General features: G+C 53.8%; 1 protein-coding gene across 2 annotated transcripts in view; it reads left to right on the top strand.

The window, feature by feature from the left end:
- The window catches only part of RNF111 (ring finger protein 111), a 115,233-nt gene that overhangs the window by 76,269 nt on the left and 13,017 nt on the right, over window positions 1-25,947 (top strand). For both annotated transcript variants that reach the window (XM_038750507.1, XM_038750506.1), the window contains exons 3-7: window positions 4,527-4,653; window positions 14,683-14,846; window positions 19,481-19,672; window positions 22,736-23,067; window positions 25,423-25,678. In XM_038750507.1, the coding sequence (XP_038606435.1) occupies window positions 4,527-4,653; window positions 14,683-14,846; window positions 19,481-19,672; window positions 22,736-23,067; window positions 25,423-25,678 (1,071 nt within the window). The remainder of the gene's footprint in view (window positions 1-4,526; window positions 4,654-14,682; window positions 14,847-19,480; window positions 19,673-22,735; window positions 23,068-25,422; window positions 25,679-25,947) is intronic.

Genomic DNA, 25,947 nt, shown 5'->3' with positions numbered 1-25,947 from the left:
GTCAGTCTGTCAGTCACTTGTATTTACTAAACACTTATTATTTACTATTTACTACTATTTATTATTTGCTGAGCAATTATTATTATTATTATGTCAGCCCCCACCGAGGTGCATCATTACAAACAACGTCCTGGTCCACAAGGGAGCCTCCACGATAGCCCGAGTTTTCCAGGACTCACCGGCAGAAACTGCTCCCAATTGGTAGTGTGTAGTTGTGAACGTGTGTTAATGTGGGTTTGTGATTTCCTTTTTAGTATTTGATCTCCGCCTTAGGGATAGCTGGCAGTTTTGTGGAGGGAAAGAGGGTTTTCTTCTTGTGGTAATAGGGAAGACAGATATACTTTCTTTTTTGTGTTTCTCTGTGTGTGTGTGTGTGTGTGTGTGTGTGTGTGTGTGTGTGTGTGTTAAGCACTTACTGTGTGCCAGGTGCTGTTCTTAAGTGCTGGGGTAGATACAGGGTGATCAGGTTGGACACAGTCCATATCCCACATGGGGCTCACATCATCATCAATCGTATTTACTGAGCGCTTACTATGTGCAGAGCACTGTACTAAGCGCTTGGGAAGTACAAATTGGCAACATATAGTGACAGTCCCTACCCAACAGTGGGCTCACAGTCTAAAAGGGGGAGACAGAGAACAAAACCAAACATACTAACAAAATAAAATAAATAGAATAGATATGTACAAGTAAAATAAATAAATAGAGTAATAAATATGTACAAACATATATCCATATATACAGGTGCTGTGGGGAAGGGAAGGAGGTAAGATGGGGGGGATGGAGAGGGAGGTGAGGGGGAGAGGAAAGAAGGGGCTCAGTCTGGGAAGGCCTCCTGGAGGAGGTGAGCTGTCAGTAGGGCCTTGAAGGGAGGAAGAGAGCTAGCTTGGCGGATGGGCAGAGGGATTGGGGGCATTCCAGGCCCGGGGGATGACGTGGGCCGGGGGTCGATGGCAGGACAGGCGAGAACGAGGTACGGTGACATTCTTGATCCCCATTTTACAGATGAGGTAACTGAGGCACAAAGAAGTGAAGTGACTTGTCCAGGGTCCCACAGCAGACAAGTGCCAGAGCAGAACCAGAACCCACGTCCTCTGGACTCCCAAGCCCAGGTTCTATCCATTAGGCCACGCTGCCTCTCAGTTGGTTGGATTTTCAAGGCGATTAAAGGAATTTGGAAATCTTGTCCTATTTAGGTTGCTGAGGAAGTCAGAGGGAGTTGGCCGGACAGTTTGGGCCGAAATGTGCCATCCCGCCCCCGACGTCCTGTATTTGGTCAATCAATCAATCAATCGTATTTATTGAGCGCTTACTATGTGCAGAGCACTGTACTAAGCGCTTGGGAAGTACAAATTGGCAACAATTGGTCCCGGGCGCTGTTTAGATGCCTCTGGGAGCGGGGCCGGAATGGGCCACGAGGCCTGCTGCCTGCGGAGGACGCTTCATCGCCCCGGGGCAGAGAGGGCCTCCGTGCACCCCCTGACCCACCATGGGTGGGAGGGAGACCCCCGTCCAGCCTGAGCGGGCCCGCTGCCTCACTTAGGATCCACGGTCCTCTCCCGGGGCTGGCACTTCGGTAACCCTGCCCTAGCCTGAGGTCAGGGGGAGAAGAGCTGCCTGGTCTTGATTGAATCCTCCACCCCCTCCACCCCAGCAGTGCCGGCGGGCCTTTTCTCTACCCGGTTCCCGCGCCTCCCCAGATGCAGTAGCTCCTCATTAGGCCCAATACAGCGACGGAGAAAACTCCGGCCACGCCTCCAATCACTCCTTCGGTCAATCAGTCATTCTGAGCGCTCCCCGTGTGCAGGGCACTGTACTAAGCACTTGGGAGAGTACAGTGCCACCGACACATTCGCTGCCTACAAGGAGCTTACAGTCGAGAGGGGGACTGCAGCAGGCCAGGCTGCCTCTCCCTGACACCGGCCCCGGGGTCGGTGCCGTCCGCTTTCACGCTCTCAATAGTGGCTCTGCGGCCACGGCAGCCAGTCAGAAAACCAGGGGGCTTCTGCTTCCTTGTGGGCCGGGCTCCTGGTTTGGGGCGTCAGTCCGGCCCATCGATCACTCAAATAATGGTATTTATCAGCATGGCTCAGTGGAAAGAGCATGGGCTTGGTCAGGCCCATGGATCACTCAAATAATGGTATTTATCAGCATGGCTCAGTGGAAAGAGCACGGGCTTTGGAGTCAGAGGTCATGGGTTCAAACCCCGGCTCCGCCAATATTCAGCTGTGTGACTTTGGGCAAGTCACTTCATCATCATCATCAATCGTATTTATTGAGCGCTTACTATGTGCAGAGCACTGTACTAAGCGCTTGGGAAGTACAAATTGGCAACATATAGAGACAGTCCCTACCCAACAGTGGGCTCACAGTCGAAAAGGGGGAGACAGAGAACAAAACCAAACATACTAACAAAATAAAATAAATAGAATAAATATGTACAAATAAAATAAATCAATCAATAAATAGAGTAAAAAAGCTTCACTTCTCTGTGCCTCAGTTACCTCGTCTGTAAAATGGGGATGAAGACCGTGAGCCCCACGTGGAATAATCTGATCACCTTGTATCCAACCCAGCGTTTAGAACAGTGCCTTGCACATAGTAAGCGCTTAACAAATGCCATTATTATTATTATTATTATTGAGCGCTTACTGTGTGCAGGGCCCTGGACTGAGCACTTGATAATTGTGGCTTTGTTAAGCATTTACAATGTGCCAAGCACTGTAGTAAGCACTAGGGGAGATGCAAGCTAATCAGGGTTCGGTCCTCTCTGACCCTGACCCAGCCAGGTGAGGGCCCGGTCATTCCGGCTGCCTCGTGTGGCCAAGAATGACCCAAGAGCCCCATATAATAATAATAATAGTAATAATAATAATGATGGCATTTATTAAGTGCTGACTAAGTGCAAAGCACTGTTCTAAGCACTGGGGAGGTTACAAGGTGATAAGGTTGTCCCACAGGGGGCTCACAGTCTTAATCCCCATTTTACAGATGCGGTCACTGAGGCCCAGAGAAGTTAAGTGACTAGCCCAAAGTCACACAGCTAAGTGGCGGAGCCGGGATTTGAACCCATGACCCCTGACTCCAAAGCCCGGGCTCTTTTCCACTGAGCCACGCTGCTTCTCAGACCACTGTACTGCTCTTGGGAAGGGAACATGTCTGCTAATTCTCTCCCAAGCGCTTAGTACAGTGCTCTGCACATAGTAAGAGCTCAATAATTAGGCAAGTGGTAGACACATTCCCGGCCCACAAAGAGTTTAGGTTACAATCTGGGTGGACATGGAGACTTGACAAGTATTCCGAGCAAAAGTCATCCAGTCTGGTGTCAGTCTCTTTTGCTTATTTATCCGAACCCCTTCCACATCCCCCACATCTTGGACCGTGCTGGATATCATTGACCAGAATAGTCAACCCAAACAATTCCGAGTCCTGCCTAATCCTTAAATCCTCCTAATCCTTCCCACTTTAGGCGTTATCATCCCCCAAACCCTCACCCCTCTTCTTCCCCGGGGTAAACTCGACTCCCAGGGTGACTCCTGGGACTCAGGTTTCTCGAACGGCAATTTAGGGTGGCAAGGTAGGTGAAGAGGGGCTGCGATTTTTCTTCCCCCCCCCTTTGGTATTAATTAAGCGTTTACTATGTGCCAGGTACAATACTAAGCACTGGGATAGATACAAGTGTAGGGACGCTGCATGTCAAACCCAGCTACCTTTTATCTACCCCAGTGCTCAGTACGGTGCCTGGCAGTTAGTAACGCTTAACAAATACCACAGTTGTTGTTATTGCTCTAATTATTATTATTATTATTATGATGCAGGCTAATCAGGTTGGACGCAGACCCCGTCCCACGTAGGGCTCACGGTCTTAATCCTTATTTTACGGATAATGGAACTGAGGCCCAGAGAAGTGCAATGAGTTGCCCAAGGTCACACAGCCAGGATTAGAATAATAATAACGATGGCATTTGTTAAGCGCTTACTATGTGCAAAGCACTGTTCTAAGCGCCGGGGGGATACAAGGTGATCAGGTTGTCCCACGTGGGGTTCGCGGTCTTAATCCCCGTTTTACAGATGAGGGAACTGAGGCTCAGAGAAGTTAAGTGACTTGCCCAAGGTCACACAGCAGACATGTGAGGTCCTTCTGACTTTTAGGCACGTGCTGTATCCACTAGGCCCCGCTGCCTCTCTCTGTCTGTGGTCTGGTCATCGCTTTCTCCCTCCCCTCCATGCTTCCGTCCCCTCTCCTTCCCCCCCCACTCCGCCCTAGTCCCTGCCCATCCCAGTCCCCCAGCAGCCTGGTAGTTGTCTGGGAACTTTTGCGACGTACCGAACGGCCTCGGAAGTTGGAAACCGGGCACCCGGTTTCAGTTGGAACTTCCATGTGTCAGGGTGACCGGCCAACGGACTCACTCCCCCCCCCACCCCCGCAGTCCCTCGGACACTAACCGACGGTAGCCGGTCCCCGCGCGTTGGCCCAACCCGGAAGAGGCACAGGCCTTCACGGACCGCGTCCATTCTGTCCGCAGGAAGCATAGACGAAGATGTCGTGGTGATCGAAGCGTCCTCCACCCCCCAAGTCACTGCCAACGAAGAAATCAACGTTACCTCAACGGACAGTGAGGTGGAGATCGTGACGGTCGGCGAGAGCTACCGGTGAGCGGCGGCGCCGACTCGGGCGTGGGGATGGAGGACCCCCTCTGGGGAGCCCACTGTTGGGTAGGGACCGTCTCTATACGTTGCCAACTTGTACTTCCCAAGCGCTTAGTACAGTGCTCTGCACACAGTAAGCGCTCAATAAATACAATTGATTGATGGATTGAGTCCCGTGGGCACTCAGGGGCTTCTTCTGTCTGTCCCTTTGGGGAGAAAAATATGCAGGGTGCGCTTCGATTCAATTCAGTGCCCTTTCCCAGCTGGAATTCATTTATTCAGTTGTATGTATTGAGTGCTTACTGTGTGTAAATCTCTATACTAAGCGCTTGGGTGAGTACAGTAGAAGCAGCGTGGCTCAGTGGAAAGAGCCTGGGCTTTGGAGTCAGAGGTCATGGGTTCAAATCCCCGCTCCACCACTTATCAGCTGTGTGACTTGAGACAAGTCACTTCGCTTCTCTGGGCCTCAGTTACCTCATCTGTAAAATGGGGATGAAGACTGTGAGCCCCCCGTGGGACAACCTGATCACCTTGTTAACCTCCCCAGCGCTTAGAACAGTGCTTTGCACATAGTAAGCACTTAATAAATGCTATCATTATTATTATTATTACAGTATAGCAACAATCAGACCCATTCCCGCCCACGGTGAGCTTACATTCTGGGTGGGGGAGACAGACATTAATCTAGATAAATAAATTACAGATATATGCGTATGTGCTGTGGGGAGAACGCGGTGAGTGGGCTGGGTTCATTTATTTTTTCATTCAGTTGTATTTATAGAGCACTTACTGTGTGCGAAGCACTGTACTAAGCGCTTGGAAAGTACAAATGGGCAACAAATAGAGGCAGTCCCTACCCAACAACGGGCAAACAGTCTAGAAGTGGGGAGTCAAACAACAAAACAAAACAAGTAGACAGGCATCAGTAGCATCAATATAAATAAATAGAATTATAAATACACGTCATTAATAAAATAAATAGAATTATAAATATGTTCATATATACACAAGGGCTGCGTCATAGTAGGAGGATAACGAGGTGAGGTAGGAGTGGGCAAGGTGGTTAAGTGCTTTAAAACCAGTGATGGGGAGTTTTTGTTTGATGCCCAGGTAGATGGGAAACCACTGGAGTTTCTTGAGGGGTGGGGAAACATGTTCTGAACATTTTTGAAGGAAAATGGTTTGGTCAGCAGAAGGAAGTATGGACTGGAATGGGGAGAGAGGAGGCAGGGAGGACAGCAAGGAGGCTGATACAATCAGTAGTCAAGGCGGGGTAGGAGAAGTGCTTGCATAAATGCGGTAGCAGTTTGGACAAAGAGGAAGGGGCTGATTTTGGCCATACAATCAATAATCAAGGCGGGGTAGGAGAAGTGCTTGCATAAATGCGGTAGCAGTTTGGACGGAGAGGAAGGGGCTGATTTTGGCCATGTTGGGATGCTCCGCCCCACCCCCGAAAGCATTGATGTTTATCCGGTTGAAATCCTGGCTCGGCGGTCTGTGGTGGGGAGTTTTATGACACGAATCATGTAGGAAGAAAAACGGTAAAATGGGAGGATATTTAGCAACAATTCCCAATAACTGGCCCTTCTAGAGAGGCTCAGCAGATGACCACGGATGTGCTTTCTGCTCCTGGGTTTGAGCGCACCCCTTGGAATCCACCACCCCGGACGGACTTGGCAGGAAACACGGAATTACCATTAATAATCACTCTTCCAAGCACTCACTCTGTACTGGAGTTGGAATAAATCCAAGTTGCCCAGATTGGCAGAGTCCCTGCCCCTTCTGGGGCTCCCGGCCTGATCTGCAGTTGGAAAGCTGCGTGGTTCAATGGCAAGAGCCCGGGCTTGGGAATCAAAGCTCATTCAGTCATTGTCATATTTACTGAGCGTTTATTTTGTGCAGAGCACTGTACTAAGCACTTGGTAGAGTGATAGAATAGTAAACAGACACATTCCTTGCCCACAACTAGCTTACAGTCTAGATGGGGAAACAGACAGTAATATAAATAAATAACCCAGTTCAGAGGACCTGGGTTCTAATCCCGGGTCTGCCACCTGCCTGGTCTGTGACCTTGGGCAAGTCGCTTTATTTCTCTGTGCCTCAGTACCCTCATCTGCAGTGGCCTCACATGTGGAGATTCAGTCAATACCTGCTGTTTCTCCTACTTAGACTGGTAGCCCCACGAGGGGCCTGATGATCTAGTATTCATTCATTCATTCATTCAGTTGTATTTATTGAGCGCTTACTGTGTGCAGAGCACTGTACTAAGCACTTGGAAAGTACAATTGGGCAACAGAATCAATCAATCAGTCATATTTATTGAGCGCTTACTGTGTGCGGAGCACTGTACTAAGCGCTTGGGAAGTCCAAGTTGGCAACACATAGAGACAGTCCCTACCCAACAGTGGGCTCACAGTGTAGAAGGGGGAGACAGAGAACAAAACAAAACATATTATCAAAATAAAATAAATAGAAGGAAAATAAATAGAGTAATAAATACGTCCCTACCCAACAGTGGGCAAACAGCCTTGAAGTGGGGAGATAGGCAACAAAACAAAACAAGTAGGCAGGCATTAATAGCATCAATATAAATAAATAGAATTATAGATAAATATGCATCATTAATAAATAGAATGATAAAATAATTAATATGTACATATATACACATAAATGCTGTAGGGCGGGGAGCGGGGGTAGAGAGAGGGAAGGTGTAGGGGCAATGGGGAGGAGGAGAAGAGGAAAAGGTGGGGCTCAGTTTGGGAAGACTGAGCTTTCAGTAGTATCTCGTATCTACCCCAGCACGTAGTGCTGTGCTTGACACAGAGTATTCATCATCATCAATCGTATTTATTGAGCGCTTACTGTGTGCGGAGCACTGTACTAAGCGCTTGGGAAGTACAAGTTGGCAACATCTAGAGACAGTCCCTACGCAGCAGTGGGCTCACAGTCTAAAAGGGGGAGACAGAGGACAAAACCAAACATACTAACAAAATAAAATAAATAGAATAGATAAGTACAAGTAAAATAAATAAATAGAGTAATAGACAAAACCAAACATACTAACAAAATAAAATAAATAGAATAGATAAGTGCAAGTAAAATAAGTAAATAGAGTAATAAATATGTACAAGCATATATACATATATACAGGTGCTGCGGGGAAGGGAAGGAGGTAAGATGGGGGGGATGGGGAGGGGGAGAGGAAGGAAGGGGCTTAGTCTGGGAAGGCCTCCTGGAGGAGGTGATCTCTCAGTAGGGCCTTGAAGGGAGGAAGAGAGCTAGCTTGGTGGATGGGCAGAGGGAGGGCATTCCAGGCCCGGGGGATGACGTGGGCCGGGGGTCGATGGCGGGACAGGTGAGAACGAGGTACGGTGAGGAGATTAGTGGCGGAGGAGCGGAGGGTGCGGGCTGGGCAGTAGAAGGAGAGAAGGGAGGTGAGGTAGGAGGGGGCGAGGGGATGGACAGCCTGGAAGCCCAGGGTGAGGAGTTTCTGCCTGATGCGCAGATTGATCGGTAGCCATTGGAGGTTTTTGAGGAGGGGAGTGATATGTCCAGAGCGTTTCTGGACAAAGATAATCCGGGCAGCAGCATGAAGTATGGATTGAAGTGGAGAGAGACACGAGGATGGGAGATCAGAGAGAAGGCTGATGCAGTAGTCACAAATACAATTATTGTTATCGTTGTTAATTAAATCTCCTTTGTTCAACCAACTGAGGAATCCCAGCTCTCTCTCCTGAGCAGAGAGGGCCCTGAAGCCCCGATCCCCTCCCATCACAGCAGACTGCAGGGGGTCGAGTCCACTGAGGAATTACTTTGGAGCAAAGGAGACTCTCTCCGGGTGGGCCGGTTAAACCGAAGGTCCGCTAGGGTATTTGACCCCAGGCCACACCGCGCTGCGTTGGCTGAAAATCAGTCTCCCATGTCAGCGGTGGGCAGCACATTGAAAGTCCCGTCCCTTTGGAACGTCCCGATGAGATCGGAGCCATCCTGGCTTGCTCAGAGGCAATCGCTGTCTGTCTGCCTGCCTTTCAGGTGGGACAAGAGAGATTCCCAGATGATTCTCCACGTGCCCCCAGAGAAGTAGCGTGGCTCAGTGGGAAGAGCCCGGGCTTTGGAGTCAGGGGTCATGGGTTCAAATCCCAGCTCTGCCACTTGTCAGCTGTGCGACTTCGGGCAAATCACTTAACTTCTCTGGGCCTCAGTTACCTCACCTGTAAAATGGGGATTGAGACCGTGAGCCCCATGTGGGACAACCTGATCACCTTGTAACCTCCCCAGCGCTTAGAACAGTGCTCTGCACATAGTAAGCGCTTAATAAATGCCATCATTATTATTATTATTCCCCAGGGTGGCAGATGAGCTTTTAAAGCAGTCTGGGACCTAGTTTTAGAAAGTTGGCATGCCCATAGGTTTGTCAGTCAGTCGTATTTATTGAGTGACTCTTGACCAGAGAATTGTACTAAGCGCTTGGGAAATTACAGTGTAACAATAGAACAGATACATTCCCTGCCCTCAAAGAGTTCACAGTCTAGAGGGGGAGACAGGCAATTAATATAAATAAATTAATTACAGATATGAATGTAAGTGCTGTGGGGCTGGGAAGGGAGGAATGTCTCCCCAGAAAAGCCAATTTTTAAAAAAAAATTCCCCATAGTCATGGGACCACGCCTCCTCTCAAACCCTGCAGGCGCCTGACAAAATGAGGAGAGGAGAGCATCATCCTGGGCTTTAATGATGGCATTTATTAAGTGCCTACTAAGTGCAAAGCACTCATTCATTCAATCGTATTTATTGAGCGCTTACTGTGTGCAGAGCACTGTACCAAGCGCTTGGGATGTACAAGTTGGCACTCACTTATTGATTCATTCAATTGTATTTATTGAGCGCTTACTGTGTGCAGAGCACTGTACTAAGCGCTTGGGAAGTACAAGTCGGCAGCTTCCCAAGTGCTTAGTCCAGTGCTCTGCACACAGTAAGCGCTCAATAAATGCGATTGAATGAATGAATGCCAACTTGTACTTCCCAAGCGCTTAGTACAGTGCTCTGCACACAGTAAGCGCTCAATAAATACGATTGAATGAATGAATGAATGAACATCTGTTCTAAGCACTGGGGTGGTTACAAGGTGACCAGGTTGTCCCACGGGGGGCTCACAGTCTTCATCCCCATATTTCAGATGAGGTAACTGAGGCACAGAGAAGTGAAGTGACTTGCCCCAAGTCTCACAGCTGACAACTGGCGGATCCGGGATTTGAACCCATGACCTCTTGACTCCAAAGCCCGGGCTCTTTCCACTGAGCCACGCTGCTTCTAACTAGATAGATTGAGACGGATTCATCCCAAGGCATGACAAACCGATTGCCATGGGAGGAGCCACGTCTCCGGGCTGAAGAGCAGTGGGGGCAGGGGGGTGTCATGTGGCCTCCCCCCTCCCTGGGAGGGAGGCCAGATTCCAATCTGGGGATCCGCTTGGGAGACAAGACCCTTTGCCCCGTGAGGGAGACGCTCCAGGGGAGCGGGGTTTCCGCGGCTCTGCCCAGGACACGGTTTTCACTCCCGGTACGGTGACGAGGGAGGGAGACTGTCTCTATATGTTGCCAACTTGTACTTCCCAAGCGCTTAGTACAGCGCTCTGCACACAGTAAGCGCTCAATAAATACGATTGATGATGATGATGAAGACCCGCTGCCGAGCTCCCGGATGAGGCGGGCCTCCCTAAGGACCTCGGACCAGTAATAATGGCATTTTATTAAGGGCTTACTATGTGCAAAGCACTGTTCTAAGCGCTGGGGAGGTTACAAGGTGATCAGATTGTCCCACATGGGGCTCACAGTCTTAACCCCCATTTTCCAGATGAGGTAACTGAGGCCCAGAGAAGTGAAGTGACTTGCCCAAAGTCACACAGCTGACAGTTGGTGGAGCCGGGATTCGAACCCGTGACCTCGGACTCCAAAGCCCGGGCTCTTTCCACTGAGCCACGTGAGGCGAGCGCACGCTTCACTAACGGAGGATGTCGGCCGACGGATTCCAAAGGGCCCCAGGTAGTTAGGCGCACAAAAGTCACTCATCCTTTCGTTCAGGAGAAGCAGCGTGGCCTGGGTTCTAATCCTAGCTCTGCCGCTTTTCTGCTGTGTGACCTTGGGCAGGTCTCTTCACTTCTCTGGGCCTCAGCCACCTCATCTGTAAAATGGAGATCAAGACTGCGAGTCCCACGTGGGACAGGGACTGTGTCCAATTTGATTACCCTTGTATTGATGCCTGTCTCCCCTCCTCTAGGCTGAGCCCATTGTTGTAGTGTACTTTCCCAAGCGCTTAGTACAGTGCCCTGTGCCCAGTGCGATGGGAGCGAATGAATGAATGAAGGAATATCTACCCCAGAGCTTAGAGCAGCACTTGACAAAGCAAGAAGACGTGGTTCCCACCCTGAAGGAGCATTCTGTCGTGGCAGGGAGGTGCCCACGTGCCCGACCACCTCCGGGGTCCGGAATCAGAATGAGGCTCACTTGGTCCAAGTTGGGTGGAGTTAGTCAGGGAAGGCTTCCGGGAGGAGGCCCAGTGTACAGTGTTCCACAGATGGGGAGCGGCATGATCTGGCACAGGAGCATCTGGGAGACGAGCAGGGGCCGGGGCGGGCGGATGGAATTACGGAGCCCCAGCCACTTGGCGGACGGGAGATGGTCGAGTGGGGAGAGATTGGAGGCCCGGAGGCTGTCGGGGCAGCCCCTGTTTTGGGTTGGGAAGTTAGGGTCACTCATCCGCATGACGCACCTGGAGCAGAAATCGAGACCCGGGGAGGCAGGAGATGGGAAGGATGACGAGATGGGGAGGAAGCCGGGGGCCGCCTCTTGCAGAACCCCAAGGGAGACTGGCAGTTGTAGCCTTCAGCCCCAGGGCAGGCACCATCCGTTCACACCTGGACACTTCGGCGCCCTTCACCGCGGCTGGGAGGAGGTCCCTGGGCTCCCGCGGAGCCGAGTGTGTCTTAGTCCGTTGGCCGCGGGTCGATGGCATGCAACCGTCCCCGCAGGCGGGGTGATGGATGGGCCTCCACTTCAGCCTCCTCCTTTATCCCCAGGGCTCTCGCCCGCTCGTGATTGGAGTCGTCGATTAGTGGGATCTGGATCTGATTTCGAGTTCAGTCCCGGAAGCCCATCACAGAATCACACAAAAAGCAGGGCCAGCGGCACCTCAGGGAGCCGGCTCCATTTCCTTTGGGGCGGCCGGCCCGGGATGGGCAAAGACCAACCCAGGGCGGTGGGTGTACAGCCGGCCGGAGACGGGGCCGTCGGATGGGGCGAGCCGGGGATGATGATGAGAGCTTTTTTCGTTCTCCCGCGGCTTCCCACTGTGGGAGGGCCTGGCTGCGGAAGAGGCAGCCCCCGGGTCATTGCGGTCAGCGGATGGGAGAGCTGGGGCCAACCAGGAGGACGAGGCGACCGCGGACCCGCCGAAGGCAGGGGATGGTGGCGGTGAGATGGCGTCGGTTTCACCTCCAGCCCCAAGCTCTCCCCAGCCGGCCTCTTGCATAATGGAAGCCTGGAATGTGATGTCACACTGCTAGTCCCCGGCACCCCCCGGGCACTCGCCGCCTGCTCCGCTCTCCCCCAGTGACCAGCCCCCCTGCCGAGTCGGCCCCCAGGCTGCCGGCAAAGGCTGCGGTTGATTTCGGCCGAGGACCCTAGGTCAGAGGAAAAGCCAGCTGGGATCCTCCGACCAGCTGCGTGGGATGCGCTGCCCCGTCCCGCGGCGGCCGGCCTGCTAGGATGGGACGTGCCCCTGTTCTGCCCGGAGTTTGGAATCTAGAAAATGACTCCGGTTTCCGGCGAGCCTCCACGTAGACGCCTCTGACTCTTCCTTTGTGAGCGTGGGGGTGGAGAGGGGGCGGGGGTTGGCGCCGGAGAGGACGGAGAAGGGCACTGGCTTTAGGGAGCCACCGTTGGGGGCCTGGGGTGAGTCGGGCCGGGGGCCCCAGTTCGCACAGCCGGGGGTACGGTGACTCCAGATCCAACGGTCGGTATTTACCGAGCGCTTCCCGTGTGCTCACCGTGGAGAAGCAAGCCTGGCCTAGGGGAGAGTACAGTCCTTTAGACTGTAAGCTCATTGTGAGCAGGGAGTCTGGCTCTCGCATTGCTGTATTTGTACTCTCCCAAGCACTTAGGACAGCGCTCTGCACACAGTAAGGGCTCGATAAATACGATTGATGATGATGATGATGATAAATACGATTGACTGACTGCCTGAGAGAGCCTGGAAATCAGAGGACCAGGGTTCTAATCCCGGCTCCACCACTTATCCGCTGTGTGACTTTGGGCAGGTCACTTAACTTTTCTGTGCCTCAGTTCCCTCATCTGCAGAATGGGGATTCAGTACCTGCTCTCCTCCCTACTAGACAGTGAGCCTAATCTACCACAGTGCTTAGTACAGTGCTTGGCAAATGGAAAGTGCTTAACAAGTACTACAGTTATTGTCGTGATTAATAAGCACTTGGGAGAGTACAGTACAACAGAGTTGGTAGGCATGTTACCTGCCCACAACGAGGTTACATTCTACAGGGGAAGACGGACATTAATAAAAACAAGCAGCGTGATTTAGTAGATAGAGCCAGGAAGTCAGAAGGACCTGGGTTCTAATCCTGGTTCCGCCACTTGTCTGCTCTGTGCCTCAGTTACCTCATCTGTAAAATGGGGGTTAAGGCTGTGAGCCCCACGTGGGCCATGGACTGTGTCCAACCCGATTTTCTTGTATCCACCCCAACCCTTATTTCAGTGCCTATTACAGTCATAGTAAATGATTAACAAATACCACAATCCTCTACCCCACCACATAGTACAGTGCCTGGCACGTAATAAGGGATTAACAAATAACATAAAAAATAAAATTAAAAAAGAAGCGTCACAGTCGCTCAGACTGCCAATCTGGTGCTAGAGTTCATTTTGGCTTCTGCGTTCTCGGCTTTGAAACATCACGACCAGCACACAGACGGATATGTAGGCAAAGAAAAGTCCCGACGGTATTTATTAAGAGCAAGAGGTGGTGGACCCCAAGGCCCTGTTTGGGAATTGGGGAATCCTACATTACGCCTCATCCCGAGCGGATGTATATGTTTACAACCTCTCCCTGTTCCGTCCCAGGGTCGATGCGACAAATGATTTGGTCGAAGTTCCCAACCAGGCTTTTTTTTCTTATGGTGTGCATTAAGCACTTACAACGTGCCAGGCACTGTGCTGAGCACTGAGGTATAGATACACGCTAATCAGGTTGCACAAGGTCCACGTCCCTCGTGGGGCTCACAGTCTTAACCACCATTGTATAAATGAGGTAATTTAGGCCGAGAAATGAAGCGACTTGCCCATGGTCACGCAGCGGACCTGTGGCAGACCACTAGGCCTCACTGCTTCTCCATGAAATGACCGGACACGCCTGGTCCAGAAGAATGTAATGAAAGTCTAGTTTGAAGAAAGAGAAGGGTTTCGCCCTTCGACCGTAGCTTGTGGTGAAGCGCGGGGTGGGCGGATGCGGCTCTCTCCCCGGACGGGGTCATTGTTGTTTGTCTTCTGAACATCTGGAGCCGAAACCCCTGGGACTCCCCGTTTTCCAACCCGTCGGGGGCCATGTATTCCTCCCAGTTAGATTATGGACAAGGATCAGCCGCGTCCAGTCCGGGGTTTGGCCAGGCGGTTCGAGTTTTAGCTGGAGGCTCGGGGTACGCACCGCCGAGGCTTGGAGCAGGCAGCCAGGACTGTCGAAGGAGGACTGTCGTTCCAGAATTTCTCTTCCGCCCCGCCGCTGGGTACCGGCGGGAACTTGAGGCAGACCGCTTCTTTCCAGGAACAGGATCGAGATTACGGACCTTCCCGATACGCTCGGGGGGGAAGGCTGGGATTCGGGGACTTGGGTTCAGAATTAACCGGCCACTCGGTCGGAGGCCGGAACATGGGCCGGGGCTTTTGACCGGAAGTTCTTCCTTCCCTGATTGTGGCGGCTGTTGCCGTGGTGGTGGTCGGCGTTCTCACCTTCCGCCTTCTCTTCCAGGTCTCGTTCCAACCTCGGCCACTCGAGATCCCCCTGGGGCCAGAGCGCTGCCTCTCATCCCGCCCGGCCGCAGGAGCCCCGCAGCCGCAGCCGGGTCTCCACGGTCATCCAGCCGCTGCGGCAGAGCGCGGCCGAAGTGGTGGACCTCACCGTGGATGAAGACGGTAGGTCCCCCCCCGCCGTCCAGCCCCACCCCCTGCCACCCAGGTAGGGAGCCGCCAACTCCCGCCACCTCTTTTGCCCGCTGAAGTCCGGGGTGGGCCTCGGCGGGCCGAGGGGGGCTGCGGACACGTGCACCCCAACTTGGACTCCCCAACCCTCCACGGTGCAGCGGAGATGGGGCGATGTGGGGGTCCTGGAACTGGACCCCGTTGGTCCTCTAGCCCTCGTCCTCGGGTTGCATTGTAGGGTGGGGGCGGGAGAGAAAGGCCGTTGGAGGGTGGGGCAGTGGTAGCGCCGAGCCTGAGCCTGGAGGAGCGGGCCACGGGGGTCACCCGGAGGCTCGGGGCGAATCTCAAGGGCGGGAGAGCCTCGTCCATCGGCAGGGAAGTGGGTCAAGTTCCTTCTGAACCACGGAGGGCTTCTTGAAGACGTCTCTGTCTCCGCTGCGTGGAGAGCTGGCCCTCGGACTTTAGCGGGGAGCTTCTGCTCGTCCCGTTCCCCCCCACCCAACCCCCCAGCCCCAGCCTCCAGGCGAATCTCCACCCTGCCGTAGCCCTCCTGCCTCGGACAGCAGCCCCCTCCGGGTCCCGGGTGAAGGAAGTCGACCCAAACCGCGCCCGCCTCCGGGGCTCGGGGATGGGGCCAGCCCGCTGTCTGGTCTCCTCCTTCACTCAGTAGATTGAAGTATGGAGTAAGCAGCCCTGACCCGCTCCTCCCTGGCATAGGGGCAGAGCTAGGGTGGGGAGGGGGGGGGTTGGGGCGGACCGTAGCGGTGCAGGGGTCAGTCGGTGCCAGAGGAGCGTCGGGGCCCAGGGAAGGGAGCAAGCGGTGCCGTGCGGGGCCTCCCTCGCCTCCGACGGTCAGTTCTTGCGGAGGGTTTGAGCCGGGGAGGGGCGGGGGGCGTGGGGCCGGTGGACGACCAATGAGAGCGATCCAGAATATCAGCGTTGGCCTTTTGCACTCAATCCATCAGGCCCAAAGAGGTGGCCCTTTTTTTAATTTTTCTGGTTTTTTTTTTTCCTGGTGTGTATTGAACGTTTTCTAGGCATCAAGCATTGTTCTAAGCATTGGGGAAGACGGGGCTCACAGTTTCTGTTCCACTGGCCTGGGGGGCACCCTTCCCTGAGGGTGGTCCTAGCTGCTTTTCCTGCTAACTACTGTCTTCTCACCTCCTCCAGGAGGCCTTCCCAGACTGAGCCCCCTCCTTCCTCTCCCCCTCCTCCCCATCCCCCCGGCCTTACCTCCTTCCCCTCCCCACAGCATCTGTTTGTATGTATATATGTTTGTACGTATTTATTGCTCTATTTTACTTGTAGATATTTATTCTATTTATTTTATTTTGTTAATATGTTTTGTTTTGTCATCTGTCTCCCCCTTCTAGACTGTGAGCCCGCTGTTGGGTAGGGACCGTCTCTATATGTTGCCGACTTGGACTTCCCAAGCGCTTAGTACAGTGCTCTGCACACAGTAAGCGCTCAATAAATACGATTGATTGATTGATTGATTCCCCACCCCACCCCCAACTCCCTTCACCCCCTGAAGATCTTAGGGAAGCAGCCTGGCCCAATGGAACAAGCTGGGAGTCAGGACCGGGGTTCTAATTCAGCTCCGCCACTTGCCACTTGAGAAGCAGCGTGGCTCAGTGGAAAGAGCACGGGCTTTGGAGTCAGAGGTCATGGGTTCAAATCCCAGCTCCGGCAATTGTCAGCTGTGTGACTTTGGGCAAGTCACTTAACTTCTCTGTGCCTCAGTTCCCTCATCTGTAAAATGGGGATTAAAACTGTGAGCCCCCCCATGGGACAACCTGATCACCTTGTAACCCACCCCCAGCACATAGAACAGTGCTTTGCACATAGTAAGCGCTGAACAAATACCATCATCATTATTATTATTGTCTGCTGTGTGACCTTGGGCAAGTCACTTAGCCTGTCTGTGCCTCAGTTCCCTCATCTGTAAAATGGGGAATAAGAGTTTGAGCCCCAGGTGGGACAGGGACTGTGTCCAACCTGATTAGGTTGTCTGTACCTCAGGATTTAGAACAGTGCTCGGCAGAAAATAAGTGCTTAAGAGGTATCGTTTAATTACCAAAAGAAAAAAAAAAGGCCTGCCACAACCTGTTGACGGGGCAGAGCGCCGATGCAGAGAAGCAGCGTGGTTCCGTGGAAAGAGCACGGGCTTTGGAGTAGGGACTGTCTCTATATGTTGCCAACATGTACTTCCCAAGCGCTTAGTACAGTGCTCTGCACACAGTAAGCGCTCAATAAATACGATTGATTGATTGATTGATTTGGAGTCAGAGGTCATGGGTTCAAATTCCGGCTCTGCCAATTGTCAGCTGTGTGACTTCGGGCAAGTCACTTAACTTCTCTGTGTCTCAGTTACCTCATCTGTAAAATGGGGATTAAGACTGTGAGCTCCCTGTAGGACAACCTGATGGCCATGTAACCTCCCCAGCGCTTAGAACAGTGCTTTGCACATAGTAAGCGCTTAATAAATGCCATCATTATGATGATGATGATGATGATGATGATGATGATGCAACTGGCGCCACCAAGTGGTGCAGCTGGGTACTTCGCCCAGTGGACTTGGCTTTGGGACCCAACCCTTTGGGGACAGTTGACTCTCCCCGGCTTCAGTCCGTCAGTCGTTGGGATTTTTTGAGCGCTGACTGTGTGCAGAACACTGTGCACAGTGCTAGGGAGAAGCCGTGTTTGGGAGAAGCACACTTAGAAGCAGCGTGACCTAGTGGGAGCTTGGGCAAGTCACTTCACTCCCCTCTGCGCCTCAGTTCCCTCATTTGCAAAACGGGCATTCTCAGTACCCGCTCTCCCTCCTACTTCGACTGTGAGCCCCAGGGGACCTGATTATCTTGTAACTGCCCCGGTGCTTAGCACGTAGTAAGAGCTTAACTAATACCACCATTATACTTATTATTAGGAAGCGTCCTAGTGATGCTCCTATCCGGCCTAAATCACGCTGTTCTCCCCCTCCACCCCTCCCGTCCGACTGGATACTTGAGGTTGCCTGTGGGGCGTTTTCCATGGAGCTGGAGCATCAATTTGCCCCAAATTTCTCAGTGTGGCCTTCTCCAAACGAGGCGGTAAAGCTGCATTTGGCTTCCTTGAATGCCGCCATTGTGAGCAAAGAGGACGTTTGTCACGGGAAAAGGCTGTGCTTCGTCCCCCACCCCACCCCACCGCCGTGTCGGGGGCAATGTGGTTTTTTGTTTTTTTTGATGGTATACGTTAAGGGCTTATTATGTGTCAGGCACAGTTCTCCATCCCCACCATCTTACCTCTTTCTCTTCCCCACAGCACCTGTATATATGTATATATGTTTGTACATATTTATTATTCTATTTATTTTGCTTGTACATATCTATTCTATTTATTTTATTTTGTTAGTATGTTCGATTTTGTTCTCTGTCTCCCCCTTTTAGACTGTGAGCCCACTGTTGGGTAGGGACTGTCTCTATATGTTGCCAACTTGTACTTCCCAAGCGCTTAATACAGTGCTCTGCACACAGTAAGCGCTCAATAAATACGATTGATGACGATGACGATGATCAGCCTCGCTTACGGGGTCGCGGCCCAGGGGCAGGGCCTGCCCCCGGCCCCATGCCGGACGCCCACTATAAATCCGAGCGACACCACCGAGAGAAGCGTGGGATCGTGGGGCCGGAACGCGCCCTGGGAAGGTCGACGGGACTCGGCAGGGCCGCTCCTAGGTGGCTCCAAGCCGACTGTTGTCGGGGGGAGAAGTGGGGTGGTGAGGGGGGACTCGGGCGGCGGAGGTGCTCTCCCCGTGGCTGGGGCTGGGGACTCGTGAGGAGGGTCGGCGGGGCCCACCAGGAATCCCTTTGGACGTCGAGGGGCCGTCGGGAGCCAGTCGTAGGGTCTGAGGCAGGGAGCGGCCGGCCGCTGGTGCCCACCACGTGGGAGAGGGCGACGGGGGTGGGAGGCTGCCCTGGTGGGCCCTGCTTGGGGGGCCGGGCCACGAAATGCCCGGGGCTTCAGGACTGGGGAGGGAGAGCCGAATCCTCAGAGCTGGAGAGGGAATTGAGGCCGATGATGAGCGAGGGGACAGGAGAGAGGCGGCAAAGACGATTTCCGGGCCGTGGGGATGAGGGGGCCGAGAGGGGCAGGTGGGTGGCCGGGTGGGGAGCGAGCTGAGTCCGAAGGGGCCACAGGACAGCCGAGCGCCGATGCCTCTGAGAGGCCACCGGCCCGCTGTTCTCCTAGGCCTCTCTTCATCATCAACCATCAATCTTATTTATTGAGCGCTTACTATGTGCAGAGCACTGTACTAAGCGCTTGGGAAGTACAAATTGGCAACACATAGACATTGGCAACACACTCTCTTGCCCCTGTTGGAGGCAGAAACCTGGGCCGAGCGGCCCCCGTGGTCTGGCCCCGGATTGGTCTCTCCCCCTGGCTACGTTCTAACCCGGGAAACGTCCGTTTCCACAGAGGGGAGAAGAAAGTCTTTGTACTTGCGGGGTCTCGGAGAGTGGTTTTCGTCTCTAAGCTCGCTCCTCCTGCCCCGTCCCTGCAGCAAGACTCCACGGGATCTTGAGTGAGGACAGCGCAAGGAATGACGGCTCTTGTTTCTCTCCCTCCCAATCCCCATCCCGCAGAGCCGACAGTGGTGTCGACCCCCTCCGCTCGAGTGGAGTCCCAGGTGGGGAGTTCTTCCAGCACTTGCTCCAATGCCCCTACCTCAGAGCAGGCCTCCGACGCTGCCTCAGCCGTCTCCAACCGCCAACCTCCCGTAGCTCCCGAGACTTCCACCGTTCTCCCCGGCAGCCCGCCGGGCCCTTCTGCAGGAGGTACGCCGGGCGCCCCGGCCCGCGAGGGCAGGAGGTTTTGGTGGCCGTCACAGGGGACTCTCCTCTCCCCAACCCCGGGGGTTGGATGGTCTGTGAATCCCAGACGGGCCGGATGCTCTTGGCTGGCCATTCACGGGTGGGAGATGTACGTTGGGTGCTGGGAGGAGCTGGGCGGGAAATGTCAGGGCCTGGAAAAAGGAGCCCGGCCCTGGGAGTCGGAGGGCCTAGTTTCGAATCCCAGCTCCACCGCTGCCTGCCGTGCGTCTTGGGGCAGAGCCAGTGTACTCCTCCGGGCCTCTGTAAAGGGGGGATTCCTTGGAGAAGCAGCGTGGCTCCGTGAAAAGAGCCCGGGCTTTGGAGTCAGAGGTCATGGGGTCAAATCCCGGCTCTGCCAACTGTCAGCTGTGTGACTTTGGGCAAGTCACTTCACTTCCTCGGTGCCTCAGTTCCCTCATCTGGAAAATGGGGATTAAGACTGTGAGCTTCCCGTAGGCCAACCTGATCACCTTGTAACCTCCCCAGCGCTTAGAACAGTGCTTGGCACATAGCGCTTAATAAATGCCATTATTATTATCATTATTACCCATTCTCCCTCCCCCTTAAGACCAGAGCCCCAGGCGGGACAGGGACCGTGGCCAATCTAACCGTGCTGTATCTACCCCAGTGCATAGCACAGTGCTAGGCGCCTAATCAGCACTGGACAGATGTCCCAGTTGTTGTTATGACCTTGCTTTTTTTGCTCTAGTGCTTTCATATTAAGGATTTTATTTTATCCTCATGACGTCCCTGAGGGGTGAGGGGTGAAAGAGAGATACTTCCCTGTGCCTCAGTTACCTCATATGTAAAATGGGTATTGAGACTGAGCTCCACATGGGACAGAGACTGGATTTTGCTTGCATCCACCCCAGCGCTTAGTACAGTGCCGGGCACATAGGGCTTAACAAATACCGTTATATTGTTATTATATTGTCTCTCTATGTTCCCAACTTGTACTTCCCAAGCGCTTAGTACAGTGCTCTGCACACAGTAAGCGCTCAATAAATACAGTTGATGATGATGATGATGATTCATTATTGATATTATTATAGCCATTTTGCAGGTGAGGAAACTGAGCTCTCGAGAGGTCAGGTAACCGGCCGAAAGTCATATAGCTTGGCCAGTGGGTTGAGCTGGGTGTAGAAACTCAGGCTCCTGGTTTCAATCCCAAGCCTGGAACCCAGTCAAGTAGGCTTAGTTTGGGTCGTCTCCCTGGGGTTTTGTGAGCGACTCGGTGGTGTTTCGAGCCTGACTGTTTTCGTGGTCTCCGTCAACAGCCGACATTGCCCCCGGGGCCACTTTCTGGTGGCTAGGACTCCGGTCGCAGACCTCGCCCCCTCCCCTTCCACCGCTCGTTCGGTCCCCTGGCCGGGGCAGGGGTCCCGGTGAAGGTCAGACCCGGGGGTGAGGTCAGCACCAGACAGCCTTTGGAGCAGACACAATAGAGCAGGCCGCAGAGTCTCCGGGGGATCCTGGTTCCAAGCAAATGGATCCGTAGTCTTTCCTGGTCGTTAACCGTGGGAAAAGCCCGGGGGAAACCACTGCTGAAGCCCAGCTGTTTCATGTGGGTCTCTAGTCAATCGGTCCGTGGTATTTGTTGAACGCTTACTGGATGCGGAGCGCTGGACTAGACGCTCGGGAGAGGATGATACAATTAACGGCTTGTACCTGACCATCTAGAGGCCTTTCGCGGGTGGAAAGAAACAGGTTTCCCTATCGGCTTTCTCCCTTGGCTTTCTCCCCTGGCCCCTAGGATAATGGCGGGCGCTCCTTATTAAGCACTCCTTATGGGCCAAAGTGTCACACAGAGTGCCAGGGTATATGGATACAATCAGGTCGGAAGCAGTCCCTGCCTCATCCCCCACTCCGCCCGGGGCTCACCATCTAGAGAAGCAGCATGGCCTAGTGGCAAGACCTTGGGCTTGGGAGCCAGAGGTCGTGGGTTCGAACCCCGGCTCCGCCACTTGCCTGCCGTGTGACCTTGGGCAAGTCACTTCCCTTCTCTGGGCCTCAGTTACCCCATCCGTAAAATGGGGGTTGAAACGGCGAGCCCCACGTGGGACAAGGACTGGGACCGATCTGATTAACGTTGTATCTACCCCAGCGTTTAGAACAGTGCCCGGCACGTAGTAAGCACTTCACAAATACCATCATTATTATTATTGTTATCTAAGGAGGGAGAGCGGAGCTTTTCTCTCCATTTTACAGCTGAGCAGAGTGAGGCCCTGAGAGGCTCAGGCCTAAAGCCCAGGGCCCCACAGCAGGCCAGGGGCCGGGGCATCATCATCATCATCAATCGTATTTATAGAGCGCTTACTGTGTGCAGAGCACTGTACTAAGCGCTTGGGAAGTACAAATTGGCAACATATAGAGACAGTCCCTACCCAACAGTGGGCTCACAGTCTAAAAGGGGGAGACAGAGAACAAAACCAAACATACTAACAAAATAAAATAAATAGAATAGATATGTACAAGTAAAATAAATAAATAAATAAATAGAGTAATAAATATGTACAAACATATATACATATATACAGGTGCTGTGGGGAAGGGAAGGAGGTAAGGCGGGGGGGGTGGAGAGGGGGACGAGGGGGAGAGGAAGGAAGGGGCTCAGTGTGGGAAGGCCTCCTGGAGGAGGTGAGCTCTCAGTAGGGCCTTGAAGGGAGGAAGAGAGCTAGCTTGGCGGATGGGCAGAGGGATTGGGGGCATTCCAGGCCCGGGGGATGACGTGGGCCGGGGGTCGATGGCGGGACGGGGAGAACGAGGTACGGTGAGGAGATTAGCGGCGGAGGAGCGGAGGGTGCGGGCTGGGCTGGAGAAGGACAGAAGGGAGGTGAGGTAGGAGGGGGGCGAGGTGATGGACAGCCTTAAAGCCCAGGGTGAGGAGGTTCTGTCTGATCCGGGGCGGGATCCGAACCCCGGCTCCCCCCTCCCCCCTGCACCCGGGCAGCTCGGTTTTCTGACGGGTGGGCCTTTTTGTTTGTTTGTTCTTTTCCTTTGTCCCACCACCGCCCCCGTCCCGCCCAGAGGACCTCAGGAGACCGGCACCGAGTGCCACACTGGAAACGAGCCCCCCGGCCATGCCGCGGCTGCCCTCCTGCTGCCCCCAGCATTCGCCGTGCGGAGGGTCGGCGCCGAGCCACCACGCCCTGGGGCCCCCCCCGCACGCCAGCTGCTTCCAGCAGCACAGCCACCACTTCCAGCACCACCACCACCACCACCACCACCACCAGGCCCCGCTCCCGGCCGGCCCGCTCTCCCCCGCCTTCGGCGACCCCAGCTGCCCCGGGGAGAGGCACCCGCCGGCCCCGGCCCCGTGCGGCACCAGCAGCAGCTCCGGCTCCGGCTACCACGACCAGGTATGTGGGCGGAGGGGCCGGCCGGGGAACGGCCCCCCTCTCTCTTCCCCAGTCATCCCGAGGGCTTGCGGAGCGCCGACCGGGTGCGGAGCCCCCCTTGCTCACCCCTCCTTCAGCCCCGCGGCACTCGGGTCTGCGTTGTACCTATTCCAGCATTTGCGGAGTATGCGGAACACTGTACTACTACTACTAATAATAATGATGGCATTTATTAAGCGCTTACTATGTGCAAAGCACTGGTCTAAGCGCTGGGGAGGTTACAAGGTGATTAGGTTGACCCACGGGGAGGGCTCACAGTCCTAATCCCCGTTTTACAGATGAGGCAAGTGAGGCACAGAGAAGTTAAGTGACTTGCCCAGAGTCACACAGCTGACAATTGGCGGAGTCGGGATTTGAACCCATGACCTCCGACTCGTGCTCGTGCTCATTCCACTAAGCCACACTGCTTCTCTAGGAGAGTGGATTATAACAGTCTAATAGAGTTGGTAGACACGTTCCTTGCTCACAATAAGCTTCCAGTCCAGAGAGACAGACGGTCCTCAGTACAAATTCATTCATTCATTCAGTCGTATTTATAGAGTGCCTACTGTGTGCAGAGCACTGTACTAAGCGCTTGGGATCGGTAACCAATAGAGACGGTCCCTACCCAACAACGGGCTCACAGTCTAGAATCAATCAATCAATCGTATTTATTGAGCGCTTACTATGTGCAGAGCACTGTACTAAGCGCTTGGGAAGTACAAATTGGCATCACATAGAGACAGTCCCTACCCAACAGTGGGCTCACAGTCTAAAGTAAGACTACATTACAGCTGTGCACATAGTGCTGCGGGGCTGAGGGAGGGGTGAATAAAGGGGGCGCGGGAGAAGAGAAAATGAGGGCTTAGTCGGGGAAGGCTTATTGGAAACGGGGCCTTCAGTAAGGCTTTGAAGGTCGGGAGAGTAATTGTCTGTTGGCTCTGAAGAGGGAGGGTGTTCCAGTTCTTAGGCAGGACGCGTACAAGAGGTTACAGTGTATACAGCGTACAGTGAATCACTCCAGGTTGTCATTAGACGAATGAAGTGTACGGGCTAGGTTGAGGTTAGGAGAGCAGTGAGGTGAGGGATGCGGAGGCAAGGGGATTGAGGGCTTTAAAGCTGATGGGGGTGCAGTTGCTATCTGAGGCGAAGGCGGTTGGCTAACCGCCGGAGGTTCTCGAGCTGGGAAACGCGGCCTGAACGTTTCTGTAGAAAAATGTATGAGAAGCAGCGCGGCTCAGTGGAAAGAGCCCGGGCTTTGGAGTCAGAGATCATGGGTTCAGATTTCTCTGAGCCTCAGTTACCTCGTCTGTAAAAATGGGGATTAAGACTGTGAGCCCCATGTGGGATAACTTGATCACACTGTGTCCCCCCCCCAGTGCTTAGAACAGTGCTTTGCATGTAGTAAGCGCTTAACAAATCATCATCATCAATCGTATTTATTGAGCGCTTACTATGTGCAGAGCACTGTACTAAGCGCTTGGGAAGTACAAATTGGCAACATCTAGAGACAGTCCCTACCCAACAGTGGGCTCACAGTCTAAAAGGGGGAGACAGAGAACAAAACCAAACATACTAACAAAATAAAATAAATAGAATAGATATGTACAAATGCCATTATTATTCAAAATGATCCAGGCAGCAGAGCGAAATATGGATTGGAGCCGGAGAGAGAAAGGAGGCCGGGAGGTCATCAAGGAGGCCGATAGAATAATCAAGGGGGGGAGATGTCTCAGCGGGAGAGGGGAGGGGAGGGTGCACGATTGGCCGCGTGGGAAAGTAGTGGCCACCAACGCCTGAGAGAAGGGAGATGGCAGCTTAGAGGAGTCAGGTCAAGAGGTCCCTGGGGGCCAGTTTTTGGAGCTCTGGGGTGGGGGCATCAGTTCCATGCTGCCTAGAAAAGTGGGGGTGTAGGTTTCACCCTAGCAACTTGGGGTTTTTGTGGAGGCCTGGATGTTTTTGTGTCTCGGTGTTCAGGCAAAGAGCGGTGAGGGGGGTGGTGGCAAGCAGGGCAGAAATACCACCGGGTGGCTTGGATTCCAGTGAGCCTCTGGGGATTGTTCATTCAAAGATACCGCTTTGGCTCAGTTGGTGAGTGAAGAACCACATCTTCCCCACTGGTAGAATCGGAATCTCTGTCCGTCTCCGGTCGGGCATCTGTCTTTGAAATGTAGGTAGTAATCGGCTCTGTGAAGCCACGTCCTCCCTGAATGCCAGCCCCGTCCACCTGACCTCACCTCACCTCCCCCTTGCCCGCCGCGTGGCCCAGTAGCGGCTCTGGGGGCACCGGGTCGGGGAGGAGGGCGGGCTCTGAGCCCCGTTGGTTTCCGCGCACAGGCCCTCCCGGTGGATCTGAGCAGCAGCGGCATCCGAAGCCACGGAGGGGGCAGCTTCCACGGCGCGTCCGCCTTCGACCCCTGCTGCCCTGCTTCTTCTTCTTCCCGTTCGGCCATCTTCGGCCACCAGGCCGGGGCCGGGCCCAGCCAGCCCATCTCCATGGACGGCTTCGGATCGAGCCTGGTGGCCCAGAGCCAGCCCCAGCCCCCTCCCCAAGCCTCGCTCTCGTCCTGCCGCCATTACATGCCGCCTCCGTGTAAGTAGCAGCCACCCCCTCCCCAGGAACGCCCCCCTTGCCTGCCGACACGGCGGGCCAGCCGGACTGTCAGAAGGGAGGGAGAAAGAGAGGCAGACAGGCAGTCTGACAGACACCTGTCCTCTCCCCAACAAAGAGCGCCAAACCTGTAATTCTGCCCTGGGGACGCAGGAAAATATCCAGCACAGAGTGATCCACGGGACAAGGCTTGTGGATTAGAAGGTCCCAAAACAATAGAGATCCTGTGGCCTCAACAGAAGGCCGACACC

Source organism: Tachyglossus aculeatus, chromosome 8 (assembly GCF_015852505.1).
Source record: "Tachyglossus aculeatus isolate mTacAcu1 chromosome 8, mTacAcu1.pri, whole genome shotgun sequence".
Taxonomy (NCBI): Eukaryota; Metazoa; Chordata; class Mammalia; order Monotremata; family Tachyglossidae; genus Tachyglossus; species Tachyglossus aculeatus.
The sequence above is the reverse complement of the archived record's forward strand: the minus strand, read 5'-3'. Positions and strand labels throughout refer to the sequence as shown.